General features: G+C 49.1%; 1 protein-coding gene across 5 annotated transcripts in view; it reads left to right on the top strand.

The window, feature by feature from the left end:
• The window catches only part of ADD2 (adducin 2), a 103014-nt gene that overhangs the window by 51459 nt on the left and 36946 nt on the right, over window positions 1–14609 (top strand). For 2 of the 5 annotated variants that reach the window (XM_006728013.3, XM_031036440.2), the window contains exons 2-4: window positions 5679–5796; window positions 12050–12275; window positions 14056–14194. In XM_006728013.3, the coding sequence (XP_006728076.1) occupies window positions 12084–12275; window positions 14056–14194 (331 nt within the window). In that variant the 5' untranslated portion in view covers window positions 5679–5796; window positions 12050–12083. Of the gene's footprint in view, window positions 1–1950; window positions 2014–4356; window positions 4370–5678; window positions 5797–12049; window positions 12276–14055; window positions 14195–14609 lie in introns of those variants that run through there. The other 3 variants (XM_081833644.1, XM_081833645.1, XM_006728014.3) reach the window with 3 other exon arrangements.

Here is a 14609-nt window from a genome sequence, read left to right as displayed (position 1 = left end):
AGATGTGGAACAGTGAATCAGAGGACATGTCAGTTCAATTAGACAGTCTTTTAGATGAGCTTTTATCCACAGAGTGTGCAAGTTTGGCTGACCTTTTCATTGAAGGGACTGAGTATTTGAAGGCTGAACCCAGCCTTCCGGCTAGCTCAGCATTGTCTCTGCATCACCAGGGCTTCCTGAATCCCCCTTTCTTTCCCTTCATTGAAGGCATGGTTTTGTGATTGGTGGCAGAGATATCTGACAAGTGGATTAAAGCTTAATGCTGGAGACTCAAGGTTGGGGCCTCCCTGGAACTCCATGGTTCATGAGGCTCTACTAGAGCACTGTGCCCCCAGTACTGTAGTGATCTCTCTATGAGCCACCCCCTGCCCCAGCTCCATCGTGGGCCTTTTGAGAGCAGGGATTGTGAATTAGATCCTTTGGCATACCCATGCCAGAAATAGGAACCAGAATTATCCTTTAAGTGGCTGGCTTAATCCTTGAGGCCTCTTCGAAGGATATGAAGCCTGGGCCTCAGGCTTTAGCTATTTGCTGATTTCCATTCCTCGCCTTCCTACCAGGCCCCTTGCATCCGCTCACCTTCATGTGATGGAGGGGAGGAACGCACGGTGAGCTGAAAAGCGAGAACAGGCTCTGGAACCAGATGGGTTCAAACTAGGCTCTGCCTTTGAATAGCTCTGTAGCCCCAACCAGGTCACTCCATTTCCTGGAGCCTCAAGTTCTACACCTGAAAGCCAGCGTGGTGAGCCCTGCACCACAGCGCTGATGAGAAGGGCCCAGCACAGCCCTACCTATTTGGGTTTAACAGCCCGAATTTTGTTGATTGAATGTCTTCCTTCAAGATCTAACTCAGAACTTTGTCCTCATAAATGTGGACAGTAGGTGGGGGGATGGGGTAACTGGGTGATGGGCATTAAGGAGGGCACATGATGTGATGAGCACTGGGTGTTATATGCAACTGATGATTAACTGAACTCTACATCTGAAACTAATGATTTGCTATATGTTAGGTAATTAAACTTAAATTAAAAAAAAATGTGGACCCAGGGTTTCCAGTCTCCTGTTCCAAAAACATTGAATACATGTAGGAAACTGAAAATAAATGTATGTATTCAATATATATATATACAAGAAACAAAATAAATGTGTGTATGTTTGTATATATATATAGAGAGAGAGAGAGTGAGCGAGAGAGAGATACAGATATACACCATCATTTCAGAGGTGGTCTGAAATGAATGTGTTCAATGCTTGTTATAGACACACACACAGAGTTTTATTTGTATTCATATTTTTCACCTTAATATGACTGTGGGCCTCTAGCAGGCAGGGACCAAATCTCATTTCTTTTGGAAATCTTTCCTCTCATACCCAATTCCAGTTCTTGCTTACTCTTGGGTATCAATAGATACTTAACAAATAACTGTGCTTGTCCAGTGAGAGGGAATGGGACTGATTTTAAGTGGTGAGAAAAAATGCTGGGTCCATTCATTCCATAGCAGTGCAATTTCCGGATAATAAAAGAATGGGAAAAAAGTACCTACCAACCATTAGGTCTGGGGCCCTTTAGTAGAAGGCTTTTAAAATTCACTGGACTTTTCTAGGAAAGGATGCATCAGGGATGCTCAGAAATGAGCACTTCTTAGACCTGCAGGAGTCAGGGGGTTAAAGGGTTCTTCCTGCCTAGGGGGTTCCAGAGATGGACAGAGAGAGACTTTACCATTTCCCTCCTTCCTCCTTCTCCCTTTCTTCTTTTAAACTATTTTTGTCCTAAAATGGTCACAGCAGTTGATACCTAATGTAGAACTTGGGAAATTCAGAAACGTGTGAAGAAGCTGATGATAGGCTTCACCCATAATCCCACCCTGCAGAGGCTCGAGCTTTCTCTTTATCTGAATACACCAGGCAGGGTGTGGTCCAACCCCTTGTTGAGCAGTCTCCATTTACTTTGCAAAGTAACAGCCGCAAGCCCATGACTGTCTCCTCCCTCCCTTCTGGAAGTCTCAGGGATCGGTGAGCTTGGGTTCCCACTTCAAGTCTAAGGCTTGGAGCAGATGCTGTGCTGAGGGGCTGGGGGCCTGGGGCTTTCCAAAGCTGGCACTACCCCGGGGGGAGGCCATGCCCATGGCGGTGGTGGGAGTAGCCAGGAGCAACCATTTGCAACACCTTTCCATTTTGGGTACTCAGGGTGCTCAGACTGTCTGTTCCTGTTTGGACACCTCCCACTGAAGGAGCAGGAGATAGGCACCTGTCTTAGGTGCACATGGAGCTTAAACAGCTTCTAACAAAAAGTGACACAACATGGGCATCTGTTACTCTCCTTCTAGGCCTTCTGTTCCTTTTATAGCTGCTAGGAATGACCCATAGAAATACGATTTTATGCTCCAGTGATTACATATACCTGGTCTTCAGTGGGACAGGGAGGAAAATGACTTGTGACCGAGTGCATCTTTTATGATTTGCAATCCCCAGCTGCTCTCCCAGGAGGGTGAATCCCAGCTAGAGTATTTCCTAAGTAGGGGTCAAGGGTGTGAGGATGCAAACTGGAGCTACTGAGAGGGAGCCACAGGGCTCCCCTGAGCAAAGAGGTGAGTGAAGGTGGTGTGACAGCCAAAGGGACAGGGGTGTGGGTGGGAGGCTTCCAGGAGAGGACAACCTGAACGAAAGGGAGAAGGAAAAGAGGAAAGTTCTCCAGGCAGAGATCAGCATGGACAAAGGCACAGAGGTAGGAACCAGCCTGGTGCCTTCCAGGTCCTGGGAATAGCCCCGGAACACCCATGAGGGGCAGGGAAGGTGGGGGCAGGCACTGAGATACTCTCAGGGCTTTGTGTGCCAGCTAAGAGCCTGGCTCTCATTCACCTGGGTGGCAGTCCTCAAGGGGAAGGAGGTGGGTAAAGAGAAAAGCAAGGCACCCCCGGTTCTCTGACTGGGGATGGATGGCTTTGAATTTCCAGCATGGAGCATGTGTTTGGTTTGAAAAAGCAAATTCAGAATTAAAACTTTATATTTGATAAATGTAAGAAGGATACCTGTCATAATCTAAATTTCACTTGAATTTTGGTTAGAGGAACAGGAATTAGGAAAAAAAATGCAGGAATACTGCCCCAGGTGATGGGAGCCACAGGTGGGTTTTAGCAGGGAGGTGACAGAGATGGGTCAGATTTGCACTTTTAGAAAGTGACTCTGGCCACTGATTGGGTGGTGGGTATGAGAGAGGTAAGACTGTGCATAGACTATGAAAGGGATAGAGAGATGGCGGCATGACTCAGGGCCTTGTGCCCTGGGTAGGGAGATATTTAGTGGACAGAAAACCGGAGAACTTGGTGACAGAGAAGGTGCACAGGGTGAGAAAAGGAGGAGTCGGGGCTACGTTCTGCAACCCTTGTGGGGTGGCTGGCTAGGTTGGGGTCAGGGAGGAGGGGCTGGCTGGGGGAGGGAGGCTCTGGTGGTTGGTTCAGTGTTGCTTGGTTCTGACAAGTTAGTTTTAAAGCGACTGTGGGACATCTGAATGAACAAAGGTCCTTGAGCTTCTTGTGACTTGTCCACATACTCTAGTGGGCGACTATCTAGGGCTGGGATCCAGTGTCCTAACTCTTCCCACCTTGCAGCCCAGCTTGACTGGACATGGAGACAAGGAACAGGTGGCTCTGAGATGTCATGCCTCTGAGGAGGTGTCAAGCACCCTGGGGGTGGGTGCTGGTGTTCTTATGATATGGAGTACCCCTTGCTTCTCAGCTTTGCCCCAGGGTGTGAATGGTTGGAAGGCAGGCTCTCAAAACACATGCTGGGGAAACCAAAGGCCAAACGGATGGTGATGCTGGCCTCAACACTGCAGCAGGCCCAGGCTCAGAGAGTTGTCACACCAGGGTCCCCTGAGGTCCATCCAGGGTGGCAACCCTGCCCCAGTTGCTAGATCCTCCTGAGTGCCCCTGGCATCATGCCTCATTCTCATTAAGACTTGCTCATCTGGTGCCTGCCTGGCCCTGCTCTGCCTGACTGTGCAATCAGAGATCTGATAGTTTTGGTACCACAGGGGAATGTTTTACAACATTTGCCTATGATACCTCTCAGACGTATTTTCATTTTAATCAGGGGATAATACTATAACCCAAGGAATGAGCCTCTAATAGTGGAATTTCAACACCAACAGAGATTGGGATAGGAATTATTGCGTTCAGTGTGTACTTATCTGGGGGACAGATGCCTGTCGTCTTAACGTGAGTGGCGCAGGCAAAAAATTAGTTCTTTCGGTGGAAACAAGAAATAGCTCAGACTCTGAAAATCCAAACCTTAGCAGGTTATGACCACAAGACAGCCTCATACCTCTGTGGCATGGGCTGCTGGGGAAGGGGAGAAGCTTATGCTTCAGGTAAGACAACTTATAAGGCTGCGGATTAGTCCTTAGGGGACATCAGTGGCCACCCCTCAGAAGAACAGCATCCAGGGATATGTCAGTAAACCCTGTGCTAGAGCTAGCCAGCCCTGGAAGGGAGGGCTCCCTTTCATGTTGGTGGGCATTGGACAGAAGCAGCATAAGGTGGTGCCTGTGACCCTGTTCTAGCTAAAAATAAGACTAATGGGAGGAGGACCCCAGCTGGCAGCTGGACGTGCAGAGCATCAAGACTAGGTTATGGAAGCAACTGCCAGGTCCCTAACTAGAGCCATGAGCATCAGGATTGGGCTCAGGGGCCATCACAGCACTGAAATGCTGAGCCCAGAGTACCCTGGCTGGGCTGAGAAGGAAGCTGTGCTTTAGTGGGCATGCAGTGTCCTGGCTTCCCTCAGCCACACCATACCTACCAAGATGGATTCTCTCTGCCCCTCAATGGTAAGTTAAGTCTTTCCAGATGCCCCGCTGTAGCCAGCGCTGGGTCAGGAATGGAGCTGAACTGGCCCATGAGGAAGGACAGGCAGGGACTGGCCCCAGAGCCATGTGGGAATAGGAGCTGGTGTTGGGGATGCTGCCAGCCCTGGGCGAGACAAGCATCCTTACTCTGAGCAACAGAGTGCCCAAGTGAAAATGGGAAACCATCACTGTGGGTTTTGTTTGTTTAAACATTGTGATGATTAACCGTTTGAAGACCTTGATCCCCAGGATTTTTAGAGTAGTAACTCATCCTTGTTTGTAAGATGCTAATGCTTGGTGAAATTGTCTTGAATCCAATTCATGGCCTGTGTACCTCCCAAACCCTTCCACTGTCCTGGAGCATGATGTTCTTCAGGCTTCTTCTGCTTCTTTGACGGCATCCGAAATTCTCTCATACCAGTGTCTGTGAGTTGAGTGAAGTATTGGGGGGTGGTATCAGGAAGGGGTCACAATGCCTTCCAGCCTGGTAGCCAGGACCCCTCCGGGCTCACGCAGGAGTTCCACATCCTGCTCCCTCCACTGTGCAGAGCAGCTTCTCTCCTCTGGTCCTCACAGTCAGCACTCGGTGAAGAGATTTTCCAATTCCTCTCTTTGAAAAAAAATTTTGGTCCCACTCATAAAGATAATGAAGCTTTCCTTACCTTTTCATAGACATAATTTGCTTTTAAAATAAAATTTCATTTCTAGTTCATTTTTAAGAATTTCTCCACGGTCTTTACAATAAATCAGCACCTAATGGTACTGCAAGAACAGGGTAAGGAGTCCTGGTGGTGCAGACAAGACCCTGATGTTTGTTGCTTGTGTTTTTCAGCTTTCATCCAGATGTTTGAAATCCTGTAGATGAGGTCGGCGTCCCTGAGAGCGAAGCAGGGTGCACGGGTCGAGCACTGAGAAGCAGCAGCCTGGGACAAGGCTGGTCCAGGCTCCTGGTAATTTGTTGGCAGTTTTTGGTGGTGATAGGGGGTGAGGCACACTTTTTGGTTGGGTCCGTCTCACCAGGATGAGCTTCCAGTCACCAGCAGGATTGGGGGAGTGGAGTGGAGTGGAGTGGAGGAGTGCAGATCTGGAGCCAGAGATAGCCCTGGTTGAGATCCTGACTCCACTGTTATCTGTGTGATCATGGGCAAGTTAGCTAACCTCTCTGCGATTCAGTTGATCTGTAAAATAGCGACATTAACATCTGCCCCTATGGAGTGGTCCTGGGAATGAAAATAAATCATGAATAGAAGTTGCCCAGTACTGTTCCGTCTCCAATTCTCTGACGCAAACTGGCAAACTGAGTGTCCTACAGGTCAGCTCAGTTCTGACACTATGCTGAGTTAAAGGACACACAGGTTAACTACCACAAGTTAAAGGGCAAGGTCACCAATAAACTGCCCCCAGTTCAGAAGCCACAAGCCACCCCCAGGCCACCACACTTCTGACTCACTTAGCTATATATTTGAGGGTTCCCATGCTACCCTTTAATCCCTAATTCACTATAACAACTCACAGAACTCAATGAAGGTGCTGTAATTGTGACTACAGTTTTATTACAAAGGATTTAACTCAGGAACAGCCAAATGGAAGCAATGCATAGGGCAGGATGTGGGGGGGGTGGGGGATTGGTGCAGAGCTTCTGTGCCGCTCCTTATAGAACCTGGGTGCATCACCATCCCAGCATACCAATCAGGAAGCTCCTCCAAGCCTTGATGTCCAGAGATTTTTAATGGGGGGCTTTATTACTATTAGGCATAATGGTTTAAATCATCTGCCACTTGACTGAACTCAGTCTCCAGCCCTCCTCCCTCCTGTCCTCCATGGTTGGGGGTGGGGCTGAAGTTCCAACCCTCTAATCATGTGCTTGGTCTTTCTTGGTGGCCAGTCCTTCCCTTGAAACATCTAAGGGCCCACCATAAATCACCTCATTAGCATAAATTCAGGTTTGATGAAATGAGCTCATCATGAATAACAAAAGACCCTCCCAATGTTTTTTGGATATTTTAGAAATCCCGAGGCTTTTTGAAGTTCTGTGCCGGGAATGGGGGGAAAAGGCCAGATATATTCTTTATTTTGTCACACCTGGCCCATCAAGCAGTGACCTCTGATGGTCACCACCCTGCTTATCCTCTTTGTTGTGATCTCCAAGTTGACATGTTCCCAGTATCGGTCAGAGAACTGGTCATTCTTGTCAGTCTTTTTCTGGATGTTCTTTTTGTTAATATAGCTCAAGATTGAATTAGTTCTTTGGACTACAACATATAATTACAGTTATTGAGTATGCACCTGTTTACAGTTGAACCATGAGCCTCTCATTACTCGAGCTCCTAATGCTATAATGATTCTAGCCCCTAAATGACACATAATAAGAGCAAATGCTTAATAGCACTTGATATACGCCAGGCACTGTTTTAAATGCTTCACATACATTAACTCATCTAAATCCTCACAACAGCCTAAAGAGGTAAATAGTTTGATCCCCATTTTATACATGGGGAAACTGGGGCACAGAGAGGTTAAGTAACTTGCCCTACAAGATCACACAGCTAATAAGTGGCGTAGTTAAGACTGGAACTCATCATCTTCTTGTTCCAGAGTCCATGCTTTTAACCACTAAGCCACACTGCACATAACTTTGGTCACCTGTGCAACATTTTGGAAGGAAAAGAAGGAGCACAAAAGGATGCCTCTTGTTCACAAAGTCAAAGGGTGGTTTTCTCTGGCCCCCATTGTCACAGTGAGAGAGTCAGGGCTTCCATTTTCTACTCCATTCCCAACAGAGCTTCTCTGGAGTAACCTGGGGATGAGCTCTGAGAAGTGAAGGCAGGCCTAGGGGGCATGGTAGTTGGGCTCCTGCCCAGCAGGACCTGAGCTTTTTTGTTCCTCGTGCTTCAGGGAGGGAAATGCTACTTCAAGCCTTCACAGACCCATTCCTGGGAGTGCAGCCATTCCAAGAGGAAGGAAAGAGGGTCAGCCTTTTCCACCTAAATAGAAAGGATTTAGGCTAGGAAGGTTCAGTACTGGGCTGTGCTGACCAAAGTGATCCTAATCCCAGAGAAGCTGAGGATTCAGGTGGCTCTGGAGCTGGTGGGACCTGGAGTCATAAGGAACACAGGGAGCTCATCTCCATGTGCATATCCATGGTACTCATTGGGAGGTTGCTTGTTTCATTTTTAAAATAACATCAAAGATTGGGGCTTCCAAAGTTCTAAAGAGAATTAAAACAGGAGGGGCAATGCCTCTGGGAAAATGTCTGTCTTTGCTGTCTGCCCAGGAGAGTCTGGGTGGTGACTTCTTGTCTGCATAGCTCTGATGCACTCCCATTGTCTTTGTCCTTGCAATACCTTATTACTGCTTATTATTGCAGGGGTGAGGCTGTCTGAGAACATGGTGGAGGTGAGGTATTTTTAACTCGCTCCACGCACGTGGGATTGACTTGAACCTACAAGGCAAATGTCAGTAGGTCATGTGTGTTCTTTGCAGTTGCCCATTTGGTATTTGGCTTGAGGGAGAGGCCCCAGGGGTGGGGAGACAAGGATGCAGGAAGAAGGTCTCTTGCTCCAGGAAACTCAGGTCCTCTATCCTTCATTTTCTACACGAATCTGTCTCACTCCATATAGTGTAGAGCTGGAAGGGGGCCCAGAGTTTATTCTGTTCACTCCCTCATTTAGAGATGGACAAAATGAGACCCAAAGAGGGAAATTACTACTTGGCCAAGCCCATGAAGCTAAAGAATGACAGAGTGAGGGTGATACTGTAGACTCTGACTCTAGTCCAGAGCTAATTCCACTGGAAACATCCCTGATGGACTCAATAACTCTTTCTCTGCTTAGATGAAGAATCTGGCTTGAATGCTACTAAGTACAACTTCAACCATTCTAGCAATCTGCCAAATCTGTTTCCGATCTTTCTTTAGAGAATTTTTTTTTGCTTTTGGGTTTGTCTGGGGTTTTTTTGGCTGCCACTTCCAGAAGATGCCTCCTCCATACTCTGTCACTCACAGGCAAATATTTCATCTACAGGCCCAGCAGGCATGGTGCTGGTTGGGGGAGATCTGGTGAGGGCACTCATAAGGAAATAATTAATTAGTGAAAGAATCAAGATGAGATGTCGTGGTTTGGCAAACTTGCAAAAGCAGTAATGGTGGCATTTGGAGCCTCCTGCTGTCCCAGGTCAGATGTATGGTGGCAGTTGGTGACTGGAGTTGGAGGATGGGGCTTGGACAGCCATGGGAAATGACACCTGGCAATGGTGTTAGATGATGAGGTTTGTGCCATTTTGGCTGGCTTGCTAAATGGCCAACATCTGGAATGGATGCCTTCTATTATGTGGTACAACTATTAACATCTAGCCAGTGGTATTTCAACTCTGGCTGCCTATTGGAATCACCCGGGGAGCGTTTAAAAATCCTGATGTCCATAGCTGATTTCCAAGATCTATAAAGAACTTCTCAAACTCAACACCCAAAAAACAAATAATCAAGTCAAAAAATGGGCAGAAGATATGAAAAGACACTTCTCAAAAGAAGACATACAAATGGCTAACAGACATGAAAAAATGTTCATCATCATTAGGCATCAGGGAAATTCAAATCAAAACCACAGTGAGATACCACCTTACACCAGTGAGAATGGTAAAAATTGACAAGGCAAGAAACAACAAAAGTTGGAGAGGTTGTGGAGCAAGGGGAACCCTCTTACACTGTTGGTGGGAATGCAAGTTGGTACAGCCACTTTGGAAAACAGTGTGGAGGTTCCTCAAAAAGTTAAAAATAGAGCTACCCTATGACCCAGGAATTACACTACTGGGTATTTACCACAAAGATACAGATGTAGTGAAAAGAGGGGCCATATGCACCCCAATGTTCATAGCAGCAATGTCCGCAATAGCCAAACTGTGGAAAGAGCCAAGATGCCCTTCGACAGACAAATGGATGAAGATGTGGTCCATATATACAATGGAATGTTACTCAGCCATCAGAAAGGATGAATACCCAACTTTTACATCAACATGGATGGGACTGGAAGAGATTATGCTAAGTGAAATAAGTCAAGCAGAGAAAGTCAATTATCATATGGTTTCACTTATTTGTGGAACATAAGGAATAGCATGGAGGACGTTAGGAGAAGGAAGGGAAAAATGAAGGGGGTGAATCAGAGGGGGAGATGAATCATGAGAGACTATGGACTCCAAGAAACAAACTGAGGTTTTAGAGGGCAGGGGTGTGGGGGGATGGGCTGGCCCAGTGATGGGTATTAAAGAGGGCACATATTGCATGCAGCACAGTGTGTTATACGCAAACAATGAATCATTGGAACACTACATCAAAAAGTAATGATGTACTGTATGGTGACTACATAACAAAAGAAAAAAAAAGAAACACATAAAAATCCTGATGTTCAGATCACACCCCAGACTAATAACATTAAAATCCCTGATAGCAGTATTTTTTAAAGTTCCCCAGTGGATTCCAATATGCACCCAAGTTTAAGAACCACTACTCTAGGCCAAGGGTTCAGGCTGTCAGCTGAGGGAAGTAGTACATGTGCCCTCCCTTGAATTTGCTATTTGCTCTTTCCCAAAAGGGGAAAAATAAGGAAGGAAGGAAGGAAGGAAGGAAGGAAGGAAGGAAGGAAGGAAGGAAGGGAGGGAGGGAGGAAAGGGAGGGAGGGAGGGAGGGAAGAAGGGAAGGGAAGGACAGGGAAGGGAAGGGAGGGGCAGGGAAGGGAGGGGAGGAAGGAAGGAAAGAAGGTAAGTAGGTAGGTAGGTAGGTAGGAAGGAAAAATGAAAGAAGAGGGAAAGGAAGAAAGATCACCTGAGTGTTCTGACCTGATGGGGTAGATTCCCACTTCTCCCATTACCTAGTGCTTCACCCACCTGCCCCACTCAGAGGAACTATAAGGTGGAGGGTAGAATCTCGACAGAAGATGGAAGAAGATGTTGCAGACAGCTCACCGACAACAAGACTATACTGGCTGTCAGCAAGGCCTCTTGCATAATGAACTGCTGGCTGTAAGGACAGTCAAGGTTTGGGCTAACAGAATGGGCCAAGGGGGAAGAACAGATGAGGACAAGGAGGCAGGAGTGCTCTAAGAGAACAAGAGAGCCTTCCACCTCCTCGTGGAATGCAAATGTGAGCTCATGGAGGGCGCCTGGGTGGCTCAGTTGGGCGCCTGGGTGGCTCAGTTGGTTAGGCGACTGCCTTCGGCTCAGGTCATGATCCTGGAGTCCTGGGATCAAGTCCCGCATCGGGCTCCCTGCTCAGCAGGGAGTCTGCTTCTCCCTCTGACCCTCCTCCCTCTCATGCTCTCATTCTCTCATTCTCTCTCTCTCTCAAATAAATAAATAAAATCTTTAAAAAAAAAAATGTGAGCTCATGGAGGTAAAGTGAGGGAGGGCAGGTTAAAGATGAAAGCCAGGTATCCCGATCCCCTGTAATGCTCTTTTGTTGGCATCTCTCTACTGGTGTTCAAAAGCTAATTCTTGTTCGTCAAGGCACTTGCCTTCCTTTGCTGAGAAAGGGATCACACAGCAGGGAGAAGGCTAGGGCTCTGTAAGGCTGCCCTGGGTATTGAAGGGGCATAACCCAGATTTGAAGGCCTAGTGATACTGACACACAAAGGGAGACTGGTGTGGTCAAAGCCCCATAGCTGGGAGGTGGAGGCTGGAGCTGCAGCCTGCTTCTTCAGTAAGGTTCCAGTATAGTAAGAGAAGACATTCCTTCGTTTACCATCAGGCCGTGGGGGGAAAAAAAGCATGCTTGAGTAGAAAAAATAGGGGTCCCAGCCCAACTCTCCAAAGGCTGCCCTAATCCTCATTCCAGGGGTCAGGACTAGATATAGTACATTAGTAAGTACTAATTCCCAATACGTGGCTTTACACTACTAAAATGCTCCAAAACGTATGCAGATCATGCTTGCACCGGAGGAACTGTCCACTTCCACCCCGGTGTGGCAGTTTAAGTGTAGCTGGTTAGTCAGGGAAGGGTGGTGGACCCCTGGGCGTGTGCCAGATTTTTGCTAGGTCCGATGATGTATTAGCGCCCCCTATCGATGGGCAGCTGCCGGCACCCTGCCCTCCAAACCGCGGCTTGGCTTACACCCTCCGGGGAATAGCCGCCTCCCGCGTGAATCCAACGAATCCAGCCCCTCTGCTGTAGGAAACTGTACTCGGACTGGGAGCTCCCTCTTCCCTTCTCTGTAGGCTTCCAGAAGCGGATTATAAGCCCACCAGGACAATGAGTGAAGAGACTGTCCCCGAGGCTGCCTCGCCGCCGCCGCCGCCGCCCCCGCAAGGGCAGCAGTATCTGGACCGCTTTTCTGAGGACGACCCTGAGTACCTGCGCCTCCGCAGCCGCGCGGCGGACCTGCGGCAGGACTTCAACCTGATGGAGCAGAAGAAGCGCGTCACCATGATCCTGGAGAGCCCCGTGAGTGGGGTCCGCCCCAGGCGGGCGGGAGAGGAGGAGGAGGAGGAGGGGAAGGGAGCGGAGCAGGCGGCGCCGCCCATTCATCTGGCTGAACCTGAAAGATAAATAACTCCTCTTTCATTTGCTCAGTGTTGTAGCAATTTTAAGCCCGCTGAGCAAACCGGCCTGGCCCTGTGGGTATTTCATTCTCTCCCTGGTCACTGGTAGAGGGCAAAAACCTGGTTTATGTGCAGGCGGTTTGGCTTGGTACAGGGAGGGGGTGGGTCTGAGAGACAGGAGCCCTGCCTCAGTTTCCAGGCTTCCCCAAAAGTTGTAACAATGAACTAACAGGGATATTCCTGTAAACAGGAGGCCAGCTGGGAACGCCACGTGGAAGGCTTGGGGCCCCCATTTTTGAGCACCACAAAGAACTCCCTGTCGGGACAATAAGGTTGACAGGCATGGGGTAGAGGTGAAGAGGGTCTGGAAGCCCCAGAAGGTGGCCAGAGTGAAGGATACAGAGGAGTATGGGCCAGGGCAGGAAGGGCAAGTCATGGTCACCCTACCATGGCCCCAGACTTGAGGTCAGTTGGTACCTGCGTGGCATGGACACAGAGCTCATCCTTGCAGCAAGTGGTGCATTTGAGAAGAACAAAGCATGGGCCTAATGGACCACGGAAGTAGGAGGGTGATGGAGGCCCTGGGTGAGGAGAGGAAGAGTGGTGTGGAAGGAATTTGAGGGCGGTAGAGCTGGGGGTCCTCAGGAAACAGTGCATGATCCCAGGGGCTGGGAAGCTCAGGCTGGGGCTGGGAAGCTCAGGCTGGAGCTGGCATCTCCAGGTGCCTGCCAGGAGGGGCTCTGCCTCAGTCCCCACTGGGCTTTGGAGAGACAGGACACATGGGTGGGCTGTGTGTGACCCTGGCTGAGTGCACACCGTGAATGCTCAGGCTTCACAGAGGAGCACTGAGGTAATGGGCCTGAGGTCTTGGTGACAGGTGATGCTGTGGAGGAAGCCTGGAGGAATATGGCAGGGACTAAAAGCTTTGCGATGATGGGAAAACTCCAGTGTGGGACTAGGAGAGATGACAGGTGTGATAGAAGTGGCAGAGTTAGTACCAACCCAAGTTTCAGGGCCTGAATGGATAGAATTTTATTCGCAGGCAAGAAATGGGACAAAAGGAGTTCATGTTTCTTCTGTCCTTTTATAGATTGACCAACACATGAGGGGCTCCCTGTTTCCTCCTGAGTGTTCCCTGCTGCCACCTGGTGGACAGTCCTACCTTATTTATGGTCTGAAAAGCCAGGCTTAGCAGGGCATTAGAAGTGGAAGTGACAGGGAGGACAGCAAATCCTTCAGTACCCGAGGAAACTGAGGTCCAGAAGGGCCATAGGCATGGCTGATGGACAGGGAGGATGGCACACATTTTCGTCCAGTTTTGCTTTTTAAAAGGTCTCTTAATTACTAAAGTGAAGCCCTGTCCTGTCTGATGGCCCAGGGGTGGGGGTGGGGGGCGTTGAGGGGGGGTTGGAAGTGGGAGGGACGTCTTGACTATCACTTAGACCCAGGAAGGACCTGGACAAAGGGGACACAACAGCAGACATCTTTTTGCTTCTCAAACAGTAGTTTGGGGAGGCTCCTGAGGTCTCACTAGAATTCCCAATGTCCTCTGAGGCCCAGGGATCCCATGTGTGGCCCTGGCCTAGCTGACCCAGGGGATTGGGGTGGGCTCTTGGAAGAGGGGTCCTCAGTCCCCCCTATGAGACCCACTGGGGGGACCAGCACCTTGGGGCCTGCTTCAGTCTTTCAGGGAGGAACTGGAAGGCCTCATCCAGGAGCAGATGAAGAAGGGGAACAACTCCTCCAACATCTGGGCCCTGCGGCAGATCGCGGACTTCATGGCCAGCACCTCCCACGCAGTCTTCCCAGCATCTTCCATGAGTACGTGCGGAGCTGGGGAGCTGCCAGGAGCAGAGGTGGAGGAAGTGAGGTGGGGAAGAGAGGGTGGGTTGCCAGGCTACAGAGTGAGCAGTGCAGCTGAGTTAGCCGACCCGGGGTGGCAGCCAAAGAGGTACCTGGCTCTGCTTCTGAGGCTGCTGGATTTAAAGATCCACAGGAGAATTACTCCTGGTGCCCAGAAATAGAAGGGGGATGGTGACCTACGGGAAAACCTCTTTCTGGCTCTGTTGGGGGAAGGGACGGGATGACAGGGTGTCACTGTTCTGAGAGGCAGGGCAACCTCTATGTGACTCCTCCATCCCCCTTCATAAGTGGGTTAGCATGAAGGGAGGAGCTTTGCAACTCCAAGTCTCTTACATGGCCTCTGCTTGAGGACCCAGGAGTGGAGAATGCGGAT

Source organism: Leptonychotes weddellii, chromosome 10, assembly GCF_054177405.1.
Source record: "Leptonychotes weddellii isolate Sample4059 chromosome 10, ASM5417740v2, whole genome shotgun sequence".
In the NCBI taxonomy this organism is placed as follows: domain Eukaryota; kingdom Metazoa; phylum Chordata; class Mammalia; order Carnivora; family Phocidae; genus Leptonychotes; species Leptonychotes weddellii.
This window is presented reverse-complemented; position numbering and strand designations above follow the sequence as displayed.